Raw genomic sequence first — 24,561 nt, 5'->3', positions numbered from 1 at the left:
AATGATTGCAAATGTATATTTTATACAATCGTGGAAATAACATACTACTCTGGATGCTCATATTCACATATGGTAGTAAATGTAGTCTATTTACATTGATACTGATAATATTTAAAGATTCTACGATAGGAGATGCATTTTTGTTGTTGTGATCAATCTCTCAGGCATTCTCAATCAAATACCTGTTAAATGAGATTTAAAGATTAAATTAGGTCAGAAGTAGAAAATGTGATAGTAGAACAAATCTTTATTCGTTACGAAGACAAACACAATAGTTATTAAGTCAGAACGGCCAGGCCATAGCAGGTTATATGGCGCTAGAAGGGTCGATGTCTAGGGTACAGTTTGTATGTATTTTCAAGAGCCAGATCGGCTCATCAGCAAGTTCTTTTTTCAGCTATATAGTCCTTAATCTATCTCTAGAGATATTCCTATTATGATGATTACTTGCACCCCAGAAAAAATTGAGAATCCCCTAAGCCCAGCCAAACTTTCGCAAGAGTTTACTGCTGTATAGCTAAATGTAATGTCTCTGTATTCAACTGAACACTGAACATTTTTTTGTGTGCAGAGAATTTTAGACCAATGGAACAAGTAAAGAAGCAGGACTTACCTTTTCGGGACAGTATCATCCATGTCAACAAAATACTGCCTGAGACAAAATGAAAGCTCATAACTTGTTACGACTGAAATGCATAAATAATGAACTGTAAAGTAACTACCATGTTAGCTTGAAGCACAACAAAAGAATTTGTGGTGATAGACTCAATTCACAACTGAATATGCATGATTTGACCGCAAAGGTTTGTCATAAGTCTGCTGTCAATCAGCAAAATGAAAAGAAGTTCAATTAGTAAAAATATCAGCATCTGGCACGACCGACATATAGGTAGGCAGTACAATACAAGTAAGAGCTATAAGAGACAAAATTGAACCCATTAATGTGCAACACTTAAAAAAAACTGGTAGCACAAGACGAACTGAGAATACTGTGTTACTCAGCTACATGCCAGCATCCAAGATATTCCATATGATGACAAAACAAAATGCATACTGAATGAGTTTCTCCAGCCATGTGATTAAACTGAGAATAGGAAACAAAACAAAGGGAGTGATGGCAAGGATACGGTTCTTTGTGTTGGGATTAGATTGTATTCTGCCAAAATAAAGAGAAGGGCAGAATTAATTCATACATTACACGCACTTTACTTCCTCTCTCTATACATGTATATATATCTAAGGAGCACACAGCTTAGGCTCCATCACACATTTTGGTGGTGTATAAACATGCCAAGAAAACCATTTTAACCATAAAATTATAATAATACACGACGCTAGAGATAAATAACAACTATACGAATATTATAATTGCTATGCCTTTATCTACTTATCTGGATAATGTTGAAATAGTCAGCCATCTTTGAATCTTGAAACAAACCAACTCCCTTCATTTCTTCTGTATTTCTCAATTCGTTCTTCATAGTAAATGGCTAGTGTTTTAGCTACTTCTCCTAGATTTGGGTGTTAAGCAAATCAGGTTTTCAACACATCTCAGGTTAAGAATACAAATAGTGTTATGAATAAATATTCCAAATTGTTTTATTTACAGGAATGTGTATATTCTCAAGTCTATATCATAGAATTATTTCAAACAATTTCTCAATTCCTAGACACAAGCCATAACTTTTTAAGTATTCTACCCTCTCTGGTACTTAAGAGAAGTCAACCTGCAGCAGATATTTGATAATCAATATATGGATCATCATATTTTAAGCTAAGATGAGGTCTTAACATCTGGAGAAAGAAGTAAAGAAGAGAAGACAAAGCATAACATTAAATAGTAACCAATTTGATCTGAAAAGGTAAAGAGAGTAAGGGAAAACCTCCATAACAGAAATGGATCATCAAGCCCTCCACCAATGGTTTCAAGTGAACTGGCAAAAGCAAGGTCTCTATCACCTCTCCAAGCCCTTCTCTGTAAATTAGTGAGAAGAATGAATAAGCTCATAGCAAAATATTCCTTGCTGAAAAAATTGAATGTGAATCAATTTTACAAACAAAGAAACTGATTCATGCCAACTATGAAATGATTCATTAGGCAACGAATACAAAGATGATATAGACCACAGATAGAGAATCCATGAGTTAAATATGAATAAGTGGTTCCAAAAATAAAGAGGTGAAGGAACAAATTAAGGTTTTAAGAGGGAATTATATTGAAAGAGTGGTCTAATATGAACATAAATTAGTTTTTCCAAAAATTTGAGCTTAGATTACAGTTTGCAAGTACAGAGATTCAAATGGGTATCTGCTGCGTTTTGCCAACCTTTACCAGTTATAGTTTTAGAAAATAGAAATACAGTTATGAAGACGCAACTCTGTATAATCTTTGTTTCTTAACTGGCGACTTTCTTTTCTTGTTGCTCCTTTATTTTAAATAACTTAGTCATGATCCTTACAAAATAATGCAACACATTAGACCACAATTTAAATTACTTTATGAAATGTATAGAAAATGAATCTTCTCCATATTTTCACCTGTTCAGTTAGATCCAAAAAGCACCTGCATAAATTACGAACAAGCTATTATTTGATGAACAAATGTAAAAAAGTTCAGCATGCGTTGGTTCAAATTGAAATTCAACTCAAAATATGTTGAAGTTTTTCCAATGAATCAGACGAATAAAAATGCATATAAACTAACCTTATATCACAGCTGCTAAAATGTAGCTGCTAAAATGTTTTGAATCTCCAAAAAGAAAAACATAGAAGGAGGAAAATTACAACCCAAAAGGCATCCAGTAGTAGCACAGACAATTTCAACTGATCCCAAAAATAGCAACAAAAGTATTTAATCTGCAGTTTAAAAGAACAATAATCATCATATTTAACAGCATTAAAGATTCAATAGCTAAATAACAATTTGTTCAGTATAACTTGTATTCCAACAATAATACTGAAAAAGTTGTTTCATAATAAATTGTACTAAAAATGGATAGTATTCGTTAGAAAGTTCTATTTGTGAGTATGTAAAAGCTGATTTGTACAACAATCAGCATTCAAATCTTTACACTTACAGTAAAGGAATATACATATTATAAAGGTGAAAGAAGAAATTTTAAGCAATGAAGTAGCATGTAAAATTGAAAACTCAACAGAGAAATAAATTGTATTACCTTTCAGTTCTTCTTCATAGAAGAAGTTCTCATTGTCATGCTATGTTTCTGAGAGGACGGACTGCATTTGTTTGATGCGTTTTGATGCTTGCTTGTCAAAGAGGTAAGATGTTCAATTGTGCGTTTTTCAGCTCTGGAACATCAACTGTGGTTGCTAGCGTTGATTTATGAACTGCATCTTTTTTCTCCAAGCAAGATAAAATGGAAAAGTTTGGTGTTGAATCTTGATTTTTTGGATATAACCTCTTCATTTGAATTTTGAACATCTTGCCATTGACTTGATTTTGGACAAGTAGTAGAGATGATGTGTCCTTCTAAAAGCGTAAAAATTGATTTAATATGGTATCAATAATAATAACAATGCATAGAAGAAGTTAAGTCATTGTCATTCAATAGGTAGTTTGAAATTTTATGGAATAAACATTAGAAAGTATATGCAAAAGTTTTCTTATGTATTTTAATTTGATTAACAAATGACAGTTTGAATCACATATTTATTTATTTTAAAATAGTAGTGCAACGACTTTTTAAGAGGCAAAGTTTTAGGTACCTTGACAAATGTGATCTCATAAATCTCTTCTGCAGAAAGAAACAATATTTTTTCTGCAACTTCATCTGAAATTGTAGCTGTTGCAATACCGCTATTATCTTTAACAATGACTTCAAAGTGACACCTATTAAAAATGAATTTAAAGTAATTTAAATTTAATGATCAATCAGTTTAATTATATATAAACAGTAATATAAATAAGCAAATTATGTTCTTGAAATGTATTTATACTTGGGAGTCAATAATGTGGATCGGTGACAAGTTGTGCAGTAGATTTTCCTTCGCACATTGTATCTTGGAAACAATGTCATACATCTTTGGCAATCTAACACACAAAAGCGTTGTTCCTTAGTTGCGAGAGATACTTCAGCTTCGACATAAAATACCTGTCCCTAAAAATTTAAGAATGACACAATTTTAGTTTTTATTTACTGCAATATAACTTGAGAGAATTGAAAGTATAAAATTATTTTCATTACCGGAAGTTGTCCTTGGATATTAGCGACAGGTATAATTTCATCCTCAAAGGAAACCAACAGAATAGAGCCTAATGCAGTAGTACTCTTCATCTTATAAGCGACAAGCTCTGATTCAATTGTTTTGACGCTATATAGTTGAAAGCATGAGATGTATTTTCTACTTAACAGTTTGAATGCAAATATCAAAAAATAAATGCATATTACCATGTCTTCAATGCGGCCGCTTGTGGATATGGAGGATTGATCTCAATTGTTGAATTGAACCTGTTTGACAAACCATTGAATCTATTTGTTGATCCTGCATGCATTAGAATGTTTGTTTTTAATAAAAATCCATCATGTAATAGTATTATTAAAATAGAAAAACATATAATGATTGTAGTTTCACCTATGGTTGCTTTTGAAACTCTTCGCAAGAATGACCGGGTACGTGTGAAGTTGATTTAAAAGTTTAGGCTCATCATGATCAATGAAACTATCCCAAAGTGCCAATTTTGTTGGCTTCTTTCTGCATATAATGATAGTTTATATTATGTAAGTAGAGGCATTAGTTTACTTACATAATAGTATCATTTGCTAATTACATACTATTACATAAGAGAGTCTCATACTAATACTAAATTATAGAACCTGTTGTATCTATTAAGTTTAGTAATTTTTTTGTCTATAATTATTTCTTTTTTAAGTTAGATTGGAATACATAGGCATGTTGCTGTTGTTGTTGTTAGATCATTTAACTTTTTTATCAAGTACAATTTATTTTAGAGTCAGATTTTTTACCTACGTAAATAAGAAACACACGAACGCTATTGAGAAGTAGGGAGGTTGTGTGGTTTATTTACTTACTGCTCATCCATGATAATGAACTCCTGAACTCTTTTTCCGCTTGCTGTCTTTGTAGGATGGTTGTCGTTGATGACAATGGCAAGTACATCTTGCATTATTAATAAAAGAAATAAATGTTAAACTAATTAGATAATTAGAATTATAGTATTGTAATAGTAATTAAATTGCCTTTAATACATAAAAAGTTAAATGCACTTTTAAATACCAAACTCATATTCTTTGGGTTGATACTCAAAGGTGTCAAATGTGGTAAGAGTTAACCGCGTTGGCTGCAGTAACGGATCTTCCGGAGGAGTAACCTTTTCAATGAGCTCAACTATTGTGCTTCTATCAATTGTCCAAATGTAATCATTAAGTGCACTCTTATATTCAGAAGTTGGTTTCTTTACTTGCGCAATAGACACCAAATATGTGTTGAAAAGTGCAAGTACATCTTCAAAATGTGTTATATCAGTACCGAACATAATCGCCTGAACCTGATTAGAGAGAGATGGAGGTTATAATGACCAACCAAGTTCAGTTTGCAGGTAATTCCATGCTCTTTAAAGGTATCTTTTACAATAGGCCAGCAGTCTTGCAAATATTCTTTGATAAAAATGTTCAGTTATAACATAAGACACGGTAATGTTTCCTGCATAATAGTTCTAACCACAATTTACAATCCACTAATTTTTGAATGATATATTCATTTTACGCGATTCCCAACTTGTAATCACTAAACAACATATGTTGTTTTTCGTTTTGACGTGCGATACATATCATATTTTGTGCAAAATATTTTCATGTGATGATTATGAAGAGCAAGCAAGTCAAGCGGTATAGAAGGGATATTTGTGTCCTTTGATGTGTCACTGCAACAAATTTGGCCTTAAGGCCGCACAAACTATAGGAAACATTTGAAAAATTAGCCAAATGCATCTAAGAGAGCACTTGTAGAGGGTTGGGGTTGTCCTTGTTATGAACTTTTGGCTACGGAGATTACTTATAAAGACTGCACTTCAGATATATGGAATACACTTTTGAAGTGTTTCTAAATGTTAACAACACCAAAACCTCTTATTCACATATAAACAAAACAGTTTTGATTTGTCTGAATCGATAGCATCAATAATCTGTGAAAAACATTTGCTATGGAGACTATTTGTATTTCTCCAAGGTATCTCTTTGTCTATGGCTGGACAGATTATCATCAGTCATTCAATACATTCCAACAACAACAACATCAGCAAAACTGTGATATAAAATAACAAATGAACTGATTAGTTCACACCTGCCTAAACTATAGGTTTGAATAACTAAAATAATTAATTTATTCAATATACACCTATGCATTTACTAATTCTCTCAAAAAGGATAATACTCAATTCCTCAATGAAGATAGATCTTAACGGACTGCATCTCTTTGCATAATGAGAGGTATTAGCAGAGGTACCCATATACCCTTATTCCTGGAGGTTTTCCATTATATAAGGCACTTATGTAAACTGACACGTTGGACAACCCCCAGATATTAGAAAGCGAACAGAATGAACTGTGGTGGAGACTTATTCACACCTTCCTCTGCATATACTAATGGTTGATCTGCGTCAACCACAAGGCGTTACAACAAATATCATGCATATAAAGTTGTAATATTTAGTTATTACCGGATAAAAAAAATGTTTGGTATATTTTTGTGTGCATTCATGTTAAGAGGTCATGTAAAAAGTATATTGAAGTACTTGTTAGAGAGCTGCATCTCAGAATCGAGCACCAATTTGGCTTTTAGCAAAGCACTCACACATCCACATTAAATCTCATTCCCGATTCTTTAAGTTTATGACATTACAAAAGCAGAACGAAGCAGTTAGAGAATTTGTAGTCTCCTTCTGTATGTCATGAGAACTCTTTGCTTTCCACTTCTTTGTTAAGAAGATGTTGATAGAACTATATTGTCTTATCAATATAATGTATAAGTTTTCCACCAAAAAACATCATGCAGAAACATAGCTTGAAAGTATTGTGTTTTATTAAGTATGTCCCTTCAATATTTAAGATGAAATCATAGGATTGATAAAAGGCCGGGAGTATAGAGAAGCACATACCTCTTCATCTTGAAGTATCAATAGCTGATACTTTCTGTTTCCATTCCTATTCCTGTTGTCCCTTGGTCGGCATTTGTCTACCACTTTAACCTTACACATCCAATCTTGCATTGTAGGTGTGATCATATTGATTGGAAATCTTTCGGCCATGTTCAAGCTATCTACGATTATAGCATGTTAAATAAATATGTAAAATATCAACGAACATAATGCAAAGTGAAAGAACAAACAAATTATTTATATTATTTATTAGATTTACCGTTAAATATAATAGCGTACGTTCAAGAGAAAGCCTTTTCAATAATTTCTTCATACACAACATTATATGTGAGAGTGATCATCATCGTCGCCAATGGTAGATGATCTAATTAAAACTTTAACATTTTCAGAACTTTTGGCTCTTGACAAAGCAACATATAGTTGACCATGAGAGAAGACAGGCTCACGCAAATATATACCAACAAAATCTAAAGTTTGTCCTTGCACTTTGTTTATTGTCATGGCAAAACTTAATCGTATTGGAAATTGAGTCCTTTTAAAAGGATGCGGTAGTTTTTCATCTTCTGATGTCATAAGTGGTATTCGTGGAATGAATACATGTGTATTTTTAAAATCACCGCTAGTTATTGTTGCACTAATGACATGAGTTTTGAAATCATTGCATATTAATCGTGTCCCATTACATAAACCCTTAGAAGGATTCAAATTTCTTAATAATATAATCGGACATTTTTTCTTCAAAATTAATTTGTATGAAGGCAAACCAGCAGGATTTAAAGTGTGTAAGAAATTTTCATACTCACTTTGATCTTTTGGATCATTAGTTTCATCTATAGCAATGTAAATTTTTTCAGCGTTTGAAAATTGAGAGATCAACATATTATTTATTTCATCAATAAAATCATTTTTTGTGGTTAAAATAGCCCGTGAAATAACGAAGGAAGGATTTGAATAACATGTGTATAATTCAGGATAAGTAACTCTAAAGAGCTGAAGCAAGACAGAATATTTGGAATGCAAGTTTAATGACTTGAGGTAGGAAAACGAGGTGGTTGTAAGGTTGGACTCTCAGGTGGTGTATAAGAGAAATAGTTTCAAGTATCTTGGATCTATGATTCAGGGGAATGATGAGATTGACGAGGATGTCTCCCACCGTATTGGGACGGGATGAATGAAGTGGAAGCTCGCCTCGGGAGTGTTGTGTGATAAGAAAGTCCTACCCAAGCTTAAAAGCAAATTCTATAGGGTGGCAGTCCATCCGGCCATGTTGTATGGAGCGCAGTGTTGGCCAGTCAAGAACTCTCACATTCAAAAATTGAGGGTAGCGGCAATGCGGATATTGCGTTGGATGTGTGGGTTTACTAAGGGTGATATAGTTTGGAATGAAACTATTCGGGAAAAAGTTGGAGTGGCTTCGGTGGAGGACAAGATGCGGGAAGTTCGATTGAGATGGTTCGGTCACGTGATGAGGAGGGGCACGGATGTGCCGGTTCGTAGGTGTGAGAGGCTAGCTTTGGATGATTTTAGGCGGGGTAGGAGTAAGCCGAAGAAATATTGTAGAGAGGTGATCAGGCGGGACATGGAGCAGTTACAGCTCACTGAGGACATGACTCTAGATAGGAAGATCTGAAGAACACGAATTAGGATAGAAGACTAGTGCCATTTGGGTCGTTGGGGTAGTGCACTACTTGGTAGATGTATTATTCTTGTTATGCCACCTTGTTGCATGCTTTATTACGAATTTGTTTACTACTCCTTATATTTTTCCTTGTGGGTGGCGTTTGTTCCATGCTTTATTATGGATTTGCTTATTATTCCTTGTCTTGAGCTGGGGATCTATCGGAAACAATCTTTCTACTTCTCCAGAGGTAGTGGTATGGACTGCATACATCTTACCCTCTCCAGACCCCACTATGTGGGAATACACTGGGTTTGTTGTTGTTTTTGTAACTCTAAAGAGCTGATTTAAGAATTCTTTTTCAGAAGTAAATGGAATAATGAGAGAGGAAGGAATTTCAATTTTTCCACGATCATTTTTTTTTCTTTACCATCAATTCTCATTAAATATTCACAAAATGCAAGATCCTTTTTGGCACGCATATTCTTCGTAAGTTGTAATTTTTCAAGTTGATTCCAAATTTCAGAGCAAAATAAACTTTCACGAATAAAATTTTCCTTTTTTCCACTGCGAACCGGAAGAGTTTGTCTAAAGGTATTGTAACGTACTCCATTTACAGTTCGTAAATCTTCATATGATTTTGGTCCTCTTACATTCATTAAAAGTAATCTAAGATAGTATCTTTCTCATTCAGTTGGATGACATGTCACGACACGATCAATAACATGATTGCGTTTATGACGTGTCCACATTTTCTCTGTTATTGACCAAACAAAATATTCTGGAAATTCGCGATATAACAAATTTGTCCCTAGCATCTTTGTTTAATCTATTCATTAAAAAGAACTCAGTTAACATTGTCTTTTTAATCATGGGATTATCTACAATTTTTTTAATATTATTTGTACTTTTGAAAGAAACGAATTGTTGCCCTTCAAGATGTAGTTGAAGATGATATACATCATTTCACTAATGGGAAAAGCAAATATTCTCCATGCAGACTCAGGCGGTGATACCCACCGAGCGGATTGATATTCTTTTATTTCATCTATCTCTATGTTCGTATCACTAAAATGTATATGAAATGCTATTTTATCGTGTCCCTTACAAGTGTATTTATAAATGTACTTTACAACTTTAATATCTGAACAAATCTCTACATTCATATGACTATTGAACCTACAGAGTAAAACTGGATTATAAGGAACAACCCATGTATTATCAAGGAAGTGCCCTCTAATTTTCACATTTTTTCCATTATTTCGTCTTCTATAAATTAGGTATGAATTTTTTCCTTTAGTTGTTTTTTCTATAAACTCTTTAGAATATTTATGTTTACAATAACCTTTTTTCTTCATACAAGAATTCGTTGGATTAAAACTACCGCAAGAACCATGCATCATGTGTTGTGTAACAAGTGAGTATAGATAGGGATTTGTTTTCTCATCAGGTAACTCAGCACAGACGAATTGATCATATGCTTCGGGCGTTAATAATTTATAATTTTCATCAAGTATAATAAGGAAATGAGCATGAGGAAGTCCTCTTTTTTGAAACTCAGCTGTATACATAAATGCTGCAACTTTTCCAAATACATGTTTTTTCAGTATATCATTTTTCAATTCTTCTAACTTTGCTCTAAACACTGGACTAACCAAATCAGGTCTATTTTGTAATTCATCACTTGACAAAAGGTTTTCTTCTATTTCAAGCCACGAAGGGTTGCATGTCATAATTAAAAATATATCAGGTTTTTCAAAACGTTGTACTAATGTGATAGCATCCATATATCGTCTGCGCATGTCCCTTGGGCCTCCTGTAAAGCTAAGAGGTAGTATGCATTGTTTTCCTATTTTTGAAGCTTCTCTTTTGCCACGTCGTAAAATATCTAAGATTCCTTCTAATACATCTACTCTAAATAAATCTTGATTAAAAGAAGCAAAATCTAATCTTTGACTTTCAACTTTTATCCATTGATCTACTGTGTTGTTGAAATAATCTTCCCGAGTGTAAGATAATATTTACATCATCTCTTATTTGCAGTTTGTAACAATAATAATCACGACAAGAAACAGCGTCTCTTTTTCGTTTTCCTTTTTGCATAACTTCAGCTTCCATATCAAGAAGTCCATCAATTGAAGACATATTTATTACATTTGGTAAGTGTTCTTGCTCACAATATTTTCTTATAGATGCGCTAGACGGATGTTTAATTTTTTTAATACCACAATGCCAACCATTTTGACCATATGAAAATAATAAAATAATAAAGGATATTGCAATGGATCATAACATCTATAATAATAATTTACTAATTGACTTCTATCACTTTTTGTATATATTTGAATATGTGGTGTAGATATAGTATTATTAATATCTTGTTCTACCCATATACCTACAATATTTTCTTATAGATGCGCTAGATATTTATTACATTTGATAAGTGTTCTTGCTCACAATATTTTCTTATAGATGCGCTAGACGGATGTTTAATTTTTTTAATACCACAATGCCAACCATTTTGACCATATGAAAATAATAAAGGATATTGCAATGGATCATAACATCTATAATAATAATTTACTAATTGACTTCTATCACTTTTTGTATATATTTGAATATGTGGTGTAGATATAGTATTATTAATATCTTGTTCTACCCATATACCTGCAACTTCTGATACAGTTGGTAAGTTATATATTCATTGATTTAAACCAGAATCACATTTTAAGTGCTATATAAAAATCAGATGGTTGTGGAACATCTATTAAAGATTTCAAAAACATAGAATATGGATTTTTTTTTTAATACGTCCATTAAATTTATAATGATACACTCATTCATTTTATTTGAACATGCCATTCGATTTCTTACGTCATTTTCACTATCAAAGAAATACAATTGCAGATTTTTTACTTTCTGATTTGTAGGAATTAGGTCATTTATAAAATGATACATTTGTCCTTGAACCCAAAAAGTGCAAATACCATTAGTTTGTTTTGCTAATTCTGTCATAAGATACACCCAGAGAGGTAAATGCAAATATATTATTGTATGTTCTAATATAAGTTTGAAAATATTTTGATTCCTCTGTATTTTCTAGATAAAGTTTTTTCAATTCTACTGGAATTTCATGTGAAGTTAATTGAATAGAACCATTGCTACAACAAAATGCAATTGGTTCAAATTCGAATTTTTTGGCTTTACAAAATTGACAATTTGGAACATCATTTAATTTAATGTAACTCGTTTCTAATGGCAAAATATTTGAGCTGCTAGATTCCATGAAAGTATATCCTGTATAGGAGAATTCCAAAATAAGGAATTAGTTATTTTAGTAATATAGCATTATTTTTAATGTTAAATAAATTTTAAGTAATAATTACTTATGCCTATTTATCTCTACCTGGTTTTAATGAGGGTGTTGATTCTATTATAAGAGACCTTTGTTCATCTGAAATATTCGTAGATCTGCTAGACGATGCTGTTGTCGAATCATTGTTCATTGAATTTCCGATAATCGTTGTCTTTTTAATTCTGATCTTCTAGCTCGTCGATGTGCCAAAAGGACCTCTTTTTGGTCAAGTGGCATTTTTCTATATAATTCATGTCTTTTTACATTTTTGTCGGCATTTATTTTTTTTAGAAGTTTGACGATTTTTAGAATCTGTATAACTCGGCATTTGTGTGATTCAATTGTTTGTATGGAGTCTTGGGGGAAAAAAACAATAGGAAAACTTTATTACACATTTCATATTAAGTAATATAATAATTTTATTTGTGTTAGACGGAGTAGTTTTTGTAAAGATGTGAGAGGTTTTTTTTAATAGGAGGATTGAATAACCAGTCAAATTATTTGTAAAACTATTTATTTATAATTAATTTCAAAAAGAAGATTAAATAAGTAGTACTTACCACACAATGAAATGCAGGCACGGACGTTTACTTAGTTATCACCCAAAAGAGGAATCTGCAAAATGAACAGGTCGACATATGTTAGATTACATTAGTAGAAATAGATAGTCATTTGGGGAGAAAAGTCATAAAATAAACAATTTCAAAGATGAAATATTAGTAAATGTGTGGTTCAAGTTTGAGGATGCTAATTGTGATATAAACTCAGTTTATATCACTTTCAGAACCTTCAAAGTATTTCCTATTCAAAATCGCTTCATAGAAAATAAACGACTCTAGCGAAAACCTTGCTTCTATGCAATCTTACCTTGCATTTCTATCAAAAACTATTTCCACAATTTAAACTTTTAATCTTCTAAACGCATGAAAACAACTTTACTCAGTTACTACAAGAGTTTCGTTTCGGTTGACTCATAAAAGATCCTTCATTAGATAGTTTGACTCTCTCTATAGATACAGTATTTTGTCCGTCCTTGATTTTAAAAACATAGTTGTTTATGCTCACATTCCCATACGACCAATCCGCCCCACTAAAATCCACCTTCCAACAAAATCATATGATCATTTCAGTTTTCTCCGGTATTATATATTATAACTTTAACACACGAGTGAGAAAATTGGGCTGGTTAAGTTGGATTTCACTCGACATATGAAGATTTTTATAATGTGTTTATTGTTTAAAAACTTGTTAAAATTTTCTTAATATAAATCTTCATGTATTTCGTAACTGTTATGTTAGACATTGACATGAACAGGAAAGCAAACATAATGAATTTAGAAGAACAACAATTCTAATCACCTATATTTTACCTTTTCAATTTGGATAGAAAAAATTGAATCAAATGGTAAACATGGGTATAATTACAGAAAGATACTAATTCTATACTAATTCTATATCACTTTCAGAACCTTCAAAGTTTTTCCTTTTCAAATCACTTCATGGAAAATAAATGACTAGCTAAAACCTTATTTTTATGTAATCTTACCTTGTATTTCTATCAAAAGCTGTTTCCACAACTTAAACTTGTAATCTTCTATACACATGACAACAACTTTACTGTGTTACCTCAAAACTTTCGTTTCGGTTGACTCCTATAAGATCCTTCATTAGACATCGCTTTTACGCAATCTTACCTAGCATTTCTATCAAAAGCTATTTCCATAATTTAAACTTGCAACAGAGGAAACAAAACTAACAAAGGAAAAGTACCTGGGAATGTAGTTTGACTGTATCAACTGTTGCCTTAAATTGCTTTTCGCAAAAAAAAAAAAAACATAAAATTAACAAATTCAACATAGGCTAATAAACTAATTACCTGAAAACTTTTACCATTTTCAACCAATTCAAGATCAACTAAACCATTAAAAACTTTGCATAAAATCTCAAATCTTCAAGCCTCACATTCCAATTACTTCTAGAACCTTCAATATATATACTTCCTGTTCAAAAGCGATTCATAAAAAATAAACGATTCTAGCAAAACCTCACTTCATTTGTCTTCATATATATACTGATTAAAGATTAACGGACCAATCCATGAAGCCACAAAAAAAGAATTTAAAAAAAAAAAAAAAAGAAACAAACTCTAAAGCGGAAAAGTAACAGGTATCGGAAAAGCAACTTTAATCTAGATTTACAAATTCAAATAAATTGACTAAGCCCCAACTTTGATTGTTCATCTACTTTAGCATATTTGATTGTTTCTTATGCATAAATTGCAATTTTTTAATACATAATTATTTTTTTTTAGATCTATGAAGCCAAAAAAGAAAAAAAAAATAGAAACAAACTCTAAAGAGGAAAAGTAACAGGTATCGGAAAAGCAACTTTAATCTTGATTTACAAATTCAAATAAATTGACAAAGCCCCAACTTTGATTGTTCATCTACTTTATCATATTTGATTGTTTGTTATGCATAAATCGTTTTTTTTAATAAATAATTATGTTTTTTAGATCTATATTTGAAAATTGAAGTCTTGATTTACAAATTCAAGTAAATTGACAAAGCCCCAACTTTGATTGTTCATCTACTTTATCATATTTGATTGTTTCTTATGCATAAATCACATTTTTTTTAATACATAATATTTTTTTTTAGTTCTACATTTGGAAATTGAAGTTTTCAATTGTTAGTAGTTTGAGCATTTACACCCAACAATTGTAAACGGATTTTTGAAGATGAAGAAACTTTAAAAGCAGAGAAGCATACCTGTGAGCTTACTGATGAGTTTTGAACCAAGAGTTGAACTTTTGAGAAGATAGTCTTACTTATTCAAGTGAAGCTGTCTTCTAGATTTTTTTTTTCCTGATCTTTTTGCATTTGTGGTGGAAATGAAAGACAACTGGGCGGTTGTTGGTGTTGAGCAATGTTGAAATATCTTCATATTCTGGAACGTTGTTGAAATGGTTGTGCAATACCATATTACCCTTAAGTATGAAATGACTTAAATAACCTTGGTCGTCCCTTGCTTGGCTTTTCTATATAGTAGTAATAACTATATGGCTCGTGTCCGTGCAAATCACGGACATTTCTCACTATTGAGATACAAATAAAGAGAGATGTTCATTTCTTTATATTAATTTGTGGAACAAAGTCAAACGAAGCTTGCTATAAAGATAAATAGAGAGGTGGGTGAACAATGAGAGATGTTGCAGTGGCTTGTTGCAGGTGAAATCCGAAATTTGTTGTACTCTTTCATGACATGAAAATTTTTTAAAGAAATAAACTAACAGTATCCAGCAGATAGCAAAGACAAGATTCTTAACTTTTGTGTGGGACTGTATCCAACTCCATCTCACTCAACCTTCTCCTATGATTTTATCTTCCGTACCTTCGATGCATTCTGTACATAATGATGTTATGGTGCTAAGTCAGTACCATGAGTATTAAATTACCCAACATACTTGTGAGGCAAAATTGCAATATAATGTTAGGTGCAATAGACCATTTATGGCCGATAGACCCTAGTGGTCTGGTCCTTTCACACCTTTCACAGAACACCCTCACATATAAGGGGAGCTTTAAACATCGGGTTGTCGTTTTTACTCGTGCAGCGAAAAACATAAAAATCAAAGCAAAATAAATTAATTTTCTAAAGTTACCAGCTAAAAACTTTAAAAAATGACATAACGCAAACCATCATTCAAAATAAGCTATCAAAACTCCAAAATTTGTCTTCATAATCAGATTTGAACTCCGTTATTGAAAGATCAAAGAAGTAATAGAAGTATTGAGAAAGTTGGAAAAACTCACCAAAAAGAGGATACCACTTTGAATCTCGGAAGAGTAGGGAAGAAGAGATCATCCGAGCAAATCTTCATTACCAAAAATGAGTGCAACCTAGCAAATTCATATCACCCGAAAAATAGGTGAAAAATTTCGAAATCTGTTGAACTCTTTCATGACCTGAGAAATAAAAAGTTAAAGGAATAAACTAACAGTATTCAGCAAATAGCAAAGACAAGATTCAAAACTTCTGAGTGGGAGTGCATCCAACTCTATCTCATTCAACTTTCTACTATGTTTTATCTTCCTTAGCAAGATGTTAAATAACTGAATTGTTTTCCTTCATTATCTTGACAAATATGTAGCAACAGTCATTTCCTACTGCATTATTACAAAAATAATCCCCATAGGTACTCACCTGCTCTACTGATTTAGATAGACATCTTAGGAAAGTAAAACTTGATTTAGATCTCCCCTCCCACGTAAATTAGTCATCTCGTTGAAAAAGTTAGTCTATTAAAAGAAAAAAATTATAATATTTAACTAGATAGAATCAGAAAATATTTTGATAGTAGATATCACTTTTTTATTGCAAATGCTCTACCTGAATCCCTCACCCATCTCATTTGCCAAAACAAATATATATATATATATATATATATTGCATTTGTAATAAATGTAATAATATAATCATTTATTACAAATGCAATATTTATACCTTTGAAATTATTCGAAAACAAGTACTCAAACATCATAGGCATCATCCCATAATTTATATGATGCCTTTCGGTGCCTTCTTCAATATTTTCAAGCATAGTGTGTGTTTTAGCCTTTTTCAGTATGCAAAGGGAGACATAGAGTTGCTAAATACAAAATTAATATAAAGTTATTCCGATGTGAAAATTGTGCAATACTATTGCTGACAGCTAATATTGGAGAGCATTTCTGGTAAACCCACCAAAGAAGTGAAATGTGAAAACAGACTACACCAAAGAAACATGCCAAAGTACAAACAATTATAGCTAAGAAAAACAAACCTGAGTAATATTCTGATCAGCAACCACCATATGGGTGTGTTGTCCAAGTGATTGTCTGAGAGCTTTCGTGTCTTACACAATTACCAGAGGGCATGTTTTTATAATAACCTGCATAGTAAAGATATCGCAAAGTTATTCAGAGGGCATGTTTTTATAATAACCTGCATAAATCAGTCAACAACAGAAGAAATCTCCTCATGAGTAATATACGTTGAAAACAAGATTTAATCAAAAACTATAGTATATTGGTTTTGTCAACATCAATACACTCAACTTTTAACTGACTATGAACTTATGGACCATATCTAAGAACATTTTACTTTATAAACATCCAGTTTATTGAAATTCTCATATAACTTTAGAATGTACATTTTTTCATAAAATCAAGAAATAATACATAAATGTGTCCTTTAACTTGACTTCAACTTTCATCTATGTCCTCCAACTTCAGTTGTGACAAGTAGGCATTTAAACTTGTATAAAAACATGTGTCTAATTCATGTTCTCCATATATTATGCCACATACATGTGTCTACTTACATGTGTCTACTTGTTCAACTTTAGACAAGTTTGAGTGCCTCTACTTATGCACATCCAAAGTTAGAGGTCATAGATGTGAGTTAAGGCTAAGTTAAAGGGCATAAATATGTATTATCCTAAAATCAATGAAATGAGAGGCCACTTAAATAAAAACTAAGTTTTACTATGTTGATCCTTACTCCAAATTGAATTCATTTTTGGAACATAGGAAGCTACCAAATTTCTTAATCTACTGCCTCGGTTTCAAAATAAAATTTAGAAAAAGGAATTGCAGCTTACATGGAATATTGACTTAACTAATAGAATATACGCAGACAGATACACAGTTATTCAAGTTGAAACAAAGATTAACCAAATTATTTTCATTTTCTCAATATTTTTCTTTAATAATAGATACAAAGAGAAAGTTAGCTTCATTAAGTAAGTTCTTTCTAACATAAGATCAGGGAGCTAACAAATTCCAAAAGATGATCACTATTTTAAAGTATATTTCACATGTACTCTGCTTTAGTCAGCTCTTCAAGACAGAGGATAACCCTAATCTTCATAAAAGCAGACCACCAACATTGCTCAAAGGCACAAATCATGCAAGAGAAGATAAAGTAAGACAATTTATTTATCCTAAATAACTGGGTAGAAATTACCTTTTTCATGAATGATTCCTCCTCAAATTTTGATAAGGTTAAACTGCCATGATAAATCATTTCTAGGGATGAATGATGAAACAGTAGAGATAGCAGAAGTAGTCTTGGTAAATGAAAAAATGCTTAAAAAAATAATTTTGAGAAGTAAATACCTGCAGAAGGAAACATTCATATCATCCACGTATCACCGCTCCACAAAACCTTCTAATCACTTACACAGAGATTTTTAATCAAATTAAAGAATTTTCTATTGTTTTCCTTGGAATAGATGGACGTGTGCAGGCACATTCTGCTGAATTCTACATGAATTCATCATATGTTGGAAAAAATCAGGCATGTCAATTGACAAATACTGCAGTAAAATTTCTTTTTTTGGGAAGCATAAGAATAGCCTAAAGTCATCGGGTGGGTATCAAATTATTCAAAAATAGTGTAATTTTGGAGAATTCAACAATAAATGTGGCATCAAAAGTGAAGAGTTTGTTCATTTAGTGCCAATTGAGACAGAATGTAAATAGAACAGTCAAGCTGCATAAGCTTTCACAATAAGACTTCTTATTAATTAATTGGTGAATTTTTATCCAAAAATGCTACTGTAATAAATTTTATCAAAGTAGTTAACTCAGTGTGTGTAATTAATCATCAAACTCATCATATTGTTATCCACACAAATTCTCAATTGACCATCTATCTGAGTACACCACCCCACCAGCCAGCAGAGCTTGATGCCTTTTAGTTACCTTTTGTTTTCACATTCTTCTCAGGTAACATTAAATATGTGGAAAAAATCGAGCACCAAATACCCAATCTGAAAACATCAAGCTTAATATTACATATTTTTTCAAGAGATGATTAGATTTGCAACAATTAATCAGTTTCAAAAGTCGAAAAGACAGCGAGAATCAGTAATCCAAAATAACATACAATTACATGCAATAGTTATCTATTTTCAACTATGCACGTGTGGATCAGATAGAATTACTGACAAGAATATAAGAAATTTAGCAATAGATTCTAAGAAAACATAAAAAATAAAAGTTGAAACAAAAATGATGATAAAAAATCCCTTCAAGAAAGGAAAAGAACGAGAAAATGCTTACCAGATGTAACGAGTAAGATGGAAGCTAAACATCATAAGAGGAATTAGAACCAAAATCCAACCGGAAAGAAAAGGTCGGAGAAAAAAATAACGATGGTGTTATTTTTGGTTTCACAAATAAAAAAGCAGACAGATGAAACTTACAAAGATGTACTAAAGGGTAGTATAGCCCATGTGGGTCTTTTATCAATGGACACGTATGGAGAAGACAAATGAGCCTCATTTTAAGATGTATATTACCAGATATGCCCTTGGTTGTTCCCTAGATTGTAATAAAATTGAATACCAAAAGTGCCCTTCGTAGTACACCAAACTCTCACTTAGGGCATTTTGGTAACACTAATGTGTAAAAGAGATCCAATTTTAAAAGATTATTTTTTACTTGTTTTAATTGTTTAGTATAGGAGTAAAAGAAAAGAGTAACCATTTTAGGGTGTGTTTGGTAAGGAGGAAAATATTTTCTTGGAAAACAAGTTGATTTCTTACTTATTTTCCTATGTTTGGTTGGTGGATGGAAAATATTTTCTGGTAATATTCTATAGTGTTTGGTTGGTGAATGAAAAAATATTTTTCAGAAAATACATTCTAGTGTTTAGCTAAAGCGTAAAAATACATTTCAAAAAAATAATTTTTGATCTCAAAAATTATTTTTTTAGGATGCGTTTGATATGAAGGAGGAAAAATATTTTCTAGAAAAATAAGTTATTTCTTACTTATATTCATGTGATCATTATGCAAATTGGATAAGTATATTTTTCTAAAAGTATTTGTATATATTTAACAAAAATAATGGTAACGAATAGGATAAAAAGGGTGGGATAAGAAAAAAGTTTTGAATTTTTTTTAAAAAATAAATTTAAAATATTAATTTTTTTTAGAAAGAGGGTTGGTAGGTGGGGTTTGGGATTGTCAAAATAGGTAATAAGGGTGGGGTAAGAAAATAATTTTGACATTTTAAAAAATAAATTAATTTTTTGGAGGATCGGGGGCTAGTAGGGGGTGGGGGTAGGGGAGAAAGAGTAGGATTAGAAAAAAATTAAAATATTTTTTTTAAATGGGGAGTATTAGGGGGTGGGGGTCGGGGTAGGGGAGTGAGGATGGGTAAGAAAAAAAATAAAAATTTTCAAATTTTTTTTTTTGGGAGGGGGGGTGGCGGGGAGGAGGAGGTTGGTAGGGGGTCAATTAAGAGAGGTAAGAAAAAAGTTTGAATTTAAAAAAAAAAAAAATTGAAGGGAGTAGGGGTTTGGGTTTTGGGCAGGGGATGAGGTAAGAAAAAAATTTAAAATATTTTTTTAATAGGGATGGTAGGGGGAGGGGTGGGGTGGGGGATTGAGGGTCGGAGTAGGGATGAATGATTTTGAGAGTTGTATAAATATTTCAACTTAAGAGTGAGGTTGAAAGAGAGTTTTGAAAAATATTTTCCTTACTTTTTGAAGGTAAGTCATTTTCCTTAGAATTGAGGAAAATAAGTTGATTTGAAAAATATTTTTCAATACCTTTAAGCCAACCAAACATGAAAAAATTGGAAAACATTTTCTGAAAAAATGTTTTTCTTCATACCAAACACACCTTATTTACTACTATATATAAGTGAAGTTGAGATGACTAAAATTACTGAAATATCCTTGATAGTCACCCCAATCTTCACTTATATACAGTAATAAAGTAAAGTAAAAAAGCAACATGCATGTGGAACCATTTTATTGCACCATAAAATGAGGACTAAACTAATAAATATAAGGAAAAACTCATAAGCATGTGTAACTATTGTATTTACTACTATATGTAGGAGAAGGTTGGGGTGACTAAACTTACCCAAATACCTTTGATAGTTACCCCAACCTTCACTTATATATAGTAGTAATGGTAATTTATTAATTTTATCCTCATTTTTATGGTGTAATAAAATGGTTACACATGCATGTTGGTTTTTCTTATATTTATTAGTTTTTTCCTCATTTATTATTTTAATAATATTTTTATTTAGACATTTGTAATTGAATTATACATGATAGTATTTTTTATAAATATCTCTTTGTTCCTTATTAAATGATTACCAAGGATATTTCGGTAATTTTATGATGCAATAAAATGGTTACACATGCATATTGTTTTTCTTTTATATTTATTAGTTTTGTCCTTTTTATGGTGCAATAAAATGATTAGACCTGCATATTATTTTTTCGTTATATTTATTAGTTTTGTCTTCATGTATTATTTTAATAATATTTTTAGATCTTTGTAATTGAATTATACATGGTAGTAATTTTTTATAAATATCTTTTGTTCCTTATTAAATTGCTTGTTTTTTATACCCTAAAGATATTTTGATAATTTTATGGTGCAATGAAATAGTTACACATGCATATTATTTTTTTCTTATATTTATTAGTTTTGTCATAATTGTTATGGTGCAATAAAATGGTTACACATGCACATTGCTTTTTTATTATATTTATTAGTTTTTTCCTCATGTATTATTTTAATAATATTTTTATTTAGACCTTTAGAATTGATTTATACATGATAGTAACTTTTTATAAATATCTTTTTGTTCCTTATTAAATGACTACCAAGGGTATTTTGATAATTTTATGGTGCAATAAATATTTTGAAATCGATGTATGTCCATATGCATGTGTTACCATTTTATTTATTGCTATGTATAACTGACAGTTGGGGTGACTAAAATTATCGAAATACCCTTGATAGTAGTAATAAAGTAATAGTAGTAGTAGTAGTAACAACAACAACAACAACAACAAAAATAAAGTAAAATGTTACTCCCACTAGCCACCAAAATCTATCACATATGCGCGAAGCATATCCTCCAAAACCTGGATAGTCCGCTCTGTCTGGCCATCAATCTGGAGGTGAAAAGCTATGCTAAGATCAACCTAAATACCCAAATCATCCTAAAAAAACCTTCCAAAAGTGAGATATGAACACAAAATCTCAATCTGAAATAATAGACACTGACGCACCATGCAGACGCATAATCTCACGAATGAAGATATGGGCTAACCTCTCAGCACTGAATGAGACCTGAACCGAAATAAAATGAGATGACTTAGTCAATCGATCCACGATGGCCCAAACACTATCAAAATCATGAGAAGTACAAGGTAACCCAGTCATAAAAATACATAGTGATTCGTTCCCACTTCCACTCGGGAACGGTAACCTTTGAAGCAAACCACCAGGTCTCATATGCTCGGTTTTCACCTGTTGGCAACATAGGCAACGAGTCACAACATCCGCTATATATCACCTAATACCACCCCATCAGTAGTGTTGTCTCAAATCATGATACATCTTAGTCACACCTGGATGGATAAAATATCTAGAACAATGGGCCTCCTCCAAGATCAACCTAATCCAATCACCATTCTCAGCACACAAACTCAGTCCCCAATCCTTAAAACTTCATTTGAATCAAGTGAGGTTTCCTTAGCCTCCCCACTCAACATCTTATTGTGAAATAACCTCAATCTAACATCGTTGAACTGATGAGCTCGAATTTGCTCCATCAAAGAAGATCTAGCCTTCACAAATGCCAAAACATGTCCCGGTGTTAAAATATCAAGTCTAACCATCTGGTTAGCTAAAGACTGAACCTCTAAGGCCAAAGGCCTCTCCTGAATCAAAAGATGCGCCAAGCTACCTATGCTAGTCGACTTTCGGCTCAAGGCATTCACAACCACATTAGCCTTGCCCGGATATAAGAGAATAGACAAGTCATAATCCTTAAGAAACTCAAACCAATGGCGTTGCCTCATATTAAGATCTCGCTAGGTGAAGAAGTATTAAAGGCTACAATGATCTGAGAAGATCTCACAACGGACTCCATACAAGTAGTGCCTCCACAGCTTCAAGGCAAACACAACTGCGCACAACTTCAAATCATGGGTAGGATAATTCCTCTCATAAGGCTCTAATCTTGATGAGACGCATACGCAATTACCTTGCCCTCCTGTATCAATAAAACACCTAACCCAACACCTGAAGCATCACGAAAGACAATAAAGCCCACGCCCTCCTTGGGCAAAGCTAATATAGGAGCTGAAGTCAACAAATCCTTGAGCTTTTGAAAGCTCACCTCGCAAGTATCATACCACTGGAAGGAAATCTTCTTCTGAGCCAACTTGGTCGATGGAGCTACAATGGATGAAAAATCCTCAACAAAATACCGATAATGACCTGCCAAGCCAACAAAACTCTGAATCTCGGTGGGCGAAGTAGGTCTAGCCCAATCACGAACCACTGCAACCTTGGTTGGATCAATAATAGTACCTTTTTTAGTCACCATATGACCCAAGAAAGAAACAGACTCTAACCAAAACTCGCACTTAGAGAACTTAGCATACCATTTCTCATCCCTCAATCTCTAAAGCACAATCCACGAATACTCCTCCTACTCAGCCTCACTCTTGGAATAAATCAAGATATCATCTATAAATACAATAAAAAATGAATCCAGATATGGTAAAAACACCCGTCTTAACAACTCCATGAATGTGACAGGGGCATTGGTCAACCTCAAGGACATGACCAAGAACTCATAATAACCATATCGAGTCCAAAAAAAAGTTTTTAGAATATCCGAAGCTCTAATCCTCAACTGATGATAACCGAACCTCAAATCAATCTTTAAAAACACCACAGTACCCTGAAGTTGATCAAACAAATCATCTATGCGAGAAAAAGGATACTTATTCTTAACCATCACCTTGTTCAACTATCGATAATCAATACACATCCGCATAGACCCATCTTTTTTCTTCACAAACAAGATAAGCGCACCCCAAGGTCAAACACTAGGTCGAATAAATCCCTTATCCAACAACTTTTCCAACTAATCCTTCAGTTCTTTTAACTCTGTTAGGGCCATCCTATAAGGAGAAATAAAAATGGGCTTGATGCCCAGCTCAACATCAATACTGAAATCAATATCTCGATCCGGAGGCATACCAGATAAGTCCGTAGGGAACACATCCATAAACTCACGGACTACATGGACAGAATCCAAGGAAGGATGTGAAACAACACTGGTGTCACGAATATGGGACAAGTAAGATAAACATCCCCTCTCAACTAATTTACGATCCTGAATATAAGATATAATCCTTTTAGAACCCGAATAAAGTGCACCATTTTAAGCTATCCATGTCACACCAACCAAAGCTAAAGTCACAGCCTTAGCAAAATAATCTAAGACAACATGATAATGAGCCAACCAATTTATACCCAAAATAACATCAAAATCGATCATATCTAACACAAGCAAGTCTACCAAAGTCTCACATCCGGCAAAAATCACAACACAAGATTGATGTACTTAATCC

General features: G+C 32.4%; 3 protein-coding genes across 7 annotated transcripts; all 3 read right to left on the bottom strand.

Moving 5' to 3' along the window:
• Window positions 1-624: 624 nt before the first annotated feature.
• LOC124888484 (ATP-dependent 6-phosphofructokinase 3-like) lies at window positions 625-3,323 on the bottom strand (the record flags this gene model as incomplete). 4 transcript variants are annotated; one of them, XM_047398897.1, is given in 5 exon segments in its annotated part: window positions 625-652; window positions 1,884-1,975; window positions 2,539-2,563; window positions 2,788-2,856; window positions 3,177-3,323. In XM_047398897.1, coding segments are annotated over 4 exon segments (156 nt in total), but the record flags the coding sequence as incomplete, so codon positions are not given.
• Window positions 3,324-3,458: 135 nt separating this feature from the next.
• Window positions 3,459-19,359, bottom strand: LOC107847433. 2 transcript variants are annotated; one of them, XM_047398899.1, is made up of 13 exons: window positions 19,218-19,359; window positions 18,270-18,416; window positions 18,118-18,160; window positions 16,934-17,041; window positions 15,924-16,076; window positions 14,880-15,513; window positions 13,985-14,108; window positions 7,136-7,292; window positions 5,257-5,527; window positions 5,052-5,139; window positions 4,594-4,713; window positions 4,410-4,503; window positions 4,205-4,332 (listed from the first exon to the last, which is right to left on the bottom strand). In XM_047398899.1, exons 7-12 carry the CDS (start codon window positions 13,999-14,001, stop codon window positions 4,491-4,493), a joined length of 666 nt encoding a protein of 221 aa, XP_047254855.1. In that variant the 5' UTR covers window positions 14,002-14,108; window positions 14,880-15,513; window positions 15,924-16,076; window positions 16,934-17,041; window positions 18,118-18,160; window positions 18,270-18,416; window positions 19,218-19,359; the 3' UTR covers window positions 4,205-4,332; window positions 4,410-4,490. The 2 variants fall into 2 exon arrangements, with proteins under 2 accessions (XP_047254856.1, XP_047254855.1); XM_047398900.1 differs by lacking the exons at window positions 4,205-4,332; window positions 13,985-14,108; window positions 14,880-15,513; ... (3 more) ...; window positions 18,270-18,416; window positions 19,218-19,359 and adding exons at window positions 3,459-3,490; window positions 3,727-3,850; window positions 3,958-4,118; window positions 12,669-13,644 and having other exon boundaries at window positions 7,136-7,296.
• On the bottom strand, window positions 8,394-12,662 carry LOC124888485. The gene is made up of 2 exons (XM_047398898.1): window positions 11,421-12,662; window positions 8,394-11,148 (listed from the first exon to the last, which is right to left on the bottom strand). Exon 2 carries the CDS (start codon window positions 10,553-10,555, stop codon window positions 9,635-9,637), a length of 921 nt encoding a protein of 306 aa, XP_047254854.1. The 5' UTR covers window positions 10,556-11,148; window positions 11,421-12,662; the 3' UTR covers window positions 8,394-9,634.
• Window positions 19,360-24,561: the final 5,202 nt, after the last annotated feature.

This window comes from Capsicum annuum, chromosome 11 (genome assembly GCF_002878395.1).
Source record: "Capsicum annuum cultivar UCD-10X-F1 chromosome 11, UCD10Xv1.1, whole genome shotgun sequence".
Taxonomy (NCBI): domain Eukaryota; kingdom Viridiplantae; phylum Streptophyta; class Magnoliopsida; order Solanales; family Solanaceae; genus Capsicum; species Capsicum annuum.
This window is presented reverse-complemented; position numbering and strand designations above follow the sequence as displayed.